Source organism: Micropterus dolomieu, linkage group LG08 (genome assembly GCF_021292245.1).
Source record: "Micropterus dolomieu isolate WLL.071019.BEF.003 ecotype Adirondacks linkage group LG08, ASM2129224v1, whole genome shotgun sequence".
Lineage (NCBI taxonomy): Eukaryota > Metazoa > Chordata > Actinopteri > Centrarchiformes > Centrarchidae > Micropterus > Micropterus dolomieu.
The window spans coordinates 25,146,885-25,151,485 of record NC_060157.1 but is presented as its reverse complement, the minus strand read 5'-3'; the positions used below and the strand labels follow the sequence as shown (position 1 = coordinate 25,151,485).

At 45.9% G+C, this 4,601-nt stretch overlaps 1 protein-coding gene across 1 annotated transcript in view; it reads left to right on the top strand.

Moving 5' to 3' along the window:
- Positions 1–4,320, top strand: part of atp2b3b (ATPase plasma membrane Ca2+ transporting 3b) — a 45,191-nt gene extending 40,871 nt beyond the window's left edge. Inside the window, exon 26 of the mRNA XM_046056890.1 lies at positions 1,212–4,320. Coding sequence (XP_045912846.1) covers positions 1,212–1,724 — 513 coding nt within the window. The 3' untranslated portion in view covers positions 1,725–4,320. The remainder of the gene's footprint in view (positions 1–1,211) is intronic.
- The last annotated feature ends 281 nt before the right edge of the window (positions 4,321–4,601 follow it).

Here is a 4,601-nt window from a genome sequence, read left to right as displayed (position 1 = left end):
ATGCAAAATAAGTGAGGACATATCCAACTTTCCTCCTGAAAGAATAACATGAATAAAAACTGAGAGCATCTCGATGCTGAAATAGTGCAGTGGCAAGGTGAGGTTGCAGATACGTTTGCCTTTAAATTTGGTGATGGTTCTAAAGTCATGCTAATACGTGCTGTCAAAAAAAAATTAATTCAAAAATGTTATCCATTACCAGATGTTTATTTATCTGTTACCAGATGAATTTTCAGCCCTTGTCGAGAGTTGTCTTGCCTAAACATGACCACTTGCTAACCTTCTCATGTCAAACTGGTCAAAATAATCTGCCCAGTTTGTGTCTTTAAGAGATGAGTAAAGCCTCCAGGTGGTTATTTCAGACTAAGAAGACTAGGCCATTCTCTGAATGGACATGGAGAGAGCCATAACTGCACTTTCACTGGACACCAGGACATAAAAACTGCATGTGTAGAATCACCAGTAAAATCTGATAAAAAATGCTGCCCCAAAATAAGGTTTGAAAAGTGTTTTCCCCCACTGGTTATACTTCCCTATAAAGTTGTATTGAGGATTGTTAAAGTGGTGTGTCTCCTCTATAAAATGTCTCTGGTTAAACGTTAGCCAGTTAGCTTAGGTTTAGTCAGAAATGCAGGGGGAAACAGCTAGCCTGAATCTGTCCAAAGGTAAAAAATCCACCTACCAGCATCTCTAACGGTCTGGTAATGCTCGAAAAGAAGTTCAGCTAGCTGTTTTCTCCTGCGTCCAGTCTTTATGCTAAGCTAAGCTAACCAGCTGGTGCTTTATATTTAGACAAGACACATACATTAGACAGGTATCAATCTTCTCATCCAACTGTAAAAGAGCACATAATCATATATCCCAAATGTCAAAATATTCTTTTAAAAAAGAGTGTTGTGCTTTGGCCCCGCCCATTACGGTATTTTCATATTCTAGAGCATCTCTAAGTCACAAGACATTTTTATAGAAAACAAATCGACACACCAATGTGAGCATTAGAAGTTATCTTGTATAAACTTTAAATGCCGCCACCTGGCCCTGAGTGTCTGTCTGTCTGTCTGTCTGTCTGTCTGTCTGTCTGTCACTCTGTCTGCTGGAGGACACAAGTCTGTCTGTCTCTGGGTTTCCCTTGTCTCTGTCTTTTTTACCTTTTGTTATGTCTGACTTTATCTTTCTTGTGGTCTCTCCCTCATCTTCCTTCCTTTGGACAGATGCGAGTGGTGAAAGCATTCCGTAGTTCGCTGTACGAGGGCCGGGAAAAACCGGAATCCCGCAACTCCATCCACAACTTCATGGCCCACCCGGAGTTCCTCATCAACGACCTCATCCACAACATCCCGCTGATTGACGACACTGACGTGGACGACGAATCAGAGCTCAGCAGATACCAGCACCTGCACCCGGCCCTCCGCAAACCGCCACCCCCTCCCACCCAGCCCCAGCCCCCGGCCCGCACTCGCCCCACCCGCCCTTACCGTCAGTACAGCCTCCCGGTGACCCCGTGCAACCGAAACAACAACAACAACAGCAGCAGCAGCAGCAGCAGCAGCAGCAGCATCAGTTCAACAGTCACCCACAGCAACGAAAACAGCACCAACCAGGACCGGAGCCCCCATCACCACCTCCGCCACCAACACCACCATAACCATCATGGCAGGGACAGGCCGATGAAACCCTCTGCTCCACACCTGGCCCATCTCTACTGCGTGGAGACGTCCTTATAACTGAGCTGAACGTGGGTTGGTGGGAGAGGAGAAGGGGAAGGGAGTCTTGGGGAGGGGGAAGAAAGGGGAGCGGAAGAGAGGGCTGAGGACACACATGACATTTTCATCCGTCTCCTTTACAACAAGCTAAGAGGAAGGAGCGAAGGACGAGGGAGGTACAGGAGGGAGTGGACAATGGCTGGAGACTTCTGCTCGCAACTCCCTGAGAACATTGCGACTTTCCCTCCCTTTGCCCTTGCGCCAGCTCTCTCAGTCAACCCCCACCCTCCCCAACACCACCACCCCCGCCTCCCCCTCCACCCTCGAACCCACCTCCCCGTCTGACAGCCTACCTGAAGATCCCGCCCACCCCACCCTGCCTGAACCTCACGCACACTTGTCACACAAACGCACAGGTCTGCTCTCGCTGCGTTGTCCTGAGCGACGGTGGGTTGGGGAGGGAGGGGGACGGACATCCAAAAAACGACACATCCCTCAACGCTTCAGCATTAACAGGGCCATGTCAGGGCCAGAGGCTGACTCACTCTGTTTCTATTGGTGTTCATCATTAGTGTTGTTGTCATTACCCTCCTACCTACCTGCCATGGCACCATAGTCACTACCACCATTGTTTATCTGGCTCGAATCGAAAGCCACTTTTAAGTCACTACTTTGCTTGCGGTATAAGTAAAACGCTTTGTTAAATCTTGAACTAGACTTCATACAATTCCGTCCTTTGGTTCATTTATTTCTCAACATGATGGTGCTCATTCATTTCTTTCTTTTTACATTTCTTTCTGTTCTTTTTTCTCTCTTTGAAATTTTTACATGGGACATATTTTCTTTTCTTTCATTCCTCTCTTCTCTTTCAGTGTGTGTATGTGTATTGTCTTGTCTCTTCTGAAAAAAAAACTAACAAAAACATGACAAAAACAGAAATTGCAAACAAAGATACTGTTCATTTAAACCTAATAGTAAATAGAATGGCTGCAAAAAACAACTGAAGGAGGGGGGGAATACATATATATATACTGTATGTGTATATATAATTTGAATGTTTGGGAAGCGACAACACGGAACTCTTCATGTTCATCACTGTTCTTTCTCCAGTCCAACCTGCCCAGTCCTTGAATGCCGCCCCGAGTCCACATGACCTGTTCTCTGTCCACCCTGCTGAGATGATACAGTGTGGGATCTCACGTTACTTGTGATGTATACATATATTAGCTCCCTACAGGACGAACATAATTTACAGCCTCCTGCCATGTTGATAAACTGATATGTAAGGGTAATATCTAAGGACATCGCCCTCGGGTGATGTCCTCTTCCAGCCTCTTAATTTCTGCTCCGTGTTCCCATCATCTTCTCTCTTGCTGTTCCTCAGTCCATTTTGTTGTTTCCTTTGCTCACTTTGTCTCGTCTCGTCCCTTCTGGTCTTTCATCGGTGGGCATGTGTGTGTGTGTCAGCTTTTTATTGGGGGGGGGAAAAGCTGAATGCTTGTGAAGCATTAACCCTTTAAATGCCATCAAACACACAATGCACAGGCGGTGGCCCTTTAAGACTAACTTGTACTCACTTCAAACCCGCTCCTGCTCACGTGCCATTGGGTCGTCTCCATCATGTACCAGTGCCCGCTCCATGACTACTGTGGACAAAGAGATTGTTTGAGAATTGATCTGTTGGATGTTCGGTCCAGTCATTTTTACAGAGAAGGGAGAAAAAAAAAACACTGTTTGATGTTGAAAAGCTACCAACCACTGGAGCAATCAGGCCAATGTCTAATGTCAGTGTTCAGTTTTAGTTTTAGGCCCAAAGCCCGCTCAGATCTATCAGGTACGACCAATGAGAGCTTTTGTGTCATGTCTTTGTGTCAAATACAGTGCATTCCCCATCATCATGATGTACACTTCGTTGATTGGGAGACCTTAAAGGAGCAGTTTGACATTTTGGAAAACGTGCTTATTTCTTGCTGAGAAGATGGATACCACTCTCATGTCTGTACGCTAAATATGAGGCTTCAGCCAGCAGCAGGTTAGCTTAGCTTAGCATAAAGACTGGGGGAAACAGACATTACACACAAACTAAAAGTGGGATTGTTGTGACAGTGGATTGTGCTGCATGAAGGCAATTTCTTTCTTGGCCGGGCTCAGTAACTGGAGTCTTGTCATTATAGCACAGCACATAAACCCATGTTAAACCATGTTTTTATACTTTCATTAATCTCCCTTATACCTGTGGATCGAACTAATGAGATCTAATGTGTTAATTTGCAAGCTTCAGAAATGCTGGCAGAAGAATTTTGGTACTTTCGGACAGAGTCAGGCTAGCTGTTTCCCCATTTGCAGTCTTTATGTTAAGCTAACCTAACCTTGTATGTGTGAAGGCTTCACCTTCACACATACAAGGGAGGTATGTTCTAATTGAACTCTCGGCATGAGCGTATTTTACTGAAAATGTTGAACTAGTGCTTTGAGACATATCATGGTGAAGCTGTCCAACGTAAATATGGCAAAACACGCTGCATGAGCACAACCCGACAACAACAACAACAACAACAAAAAATGTAAAAAAAAAAAAAAAAACAAAAGTAAAAAAATCACAGAAAACATTTGCATAGTCGTGACCAAGGCGTCCGCGGCGTTCGTGACATCACATTCCACCGTGACCTCGCCGAATTACCACCTCAACATTCCATGGAACATAACATTCCAAACAGCCGCATCACATTCCAGACTGGGTGTGAAAGTGCTTTCTGTATCCCATGTTGCACTAGGTGTGGGTGAACCGCTGACTTCATGTTGCCTCGGAGCGTGACCGCAAAGCAACCCCCCCCCCCCCCCCCCCCCCCCCCCCCCCCCCCCCCCTTCCCCCCCGTTGTCAACTGGTCCGACCACCTG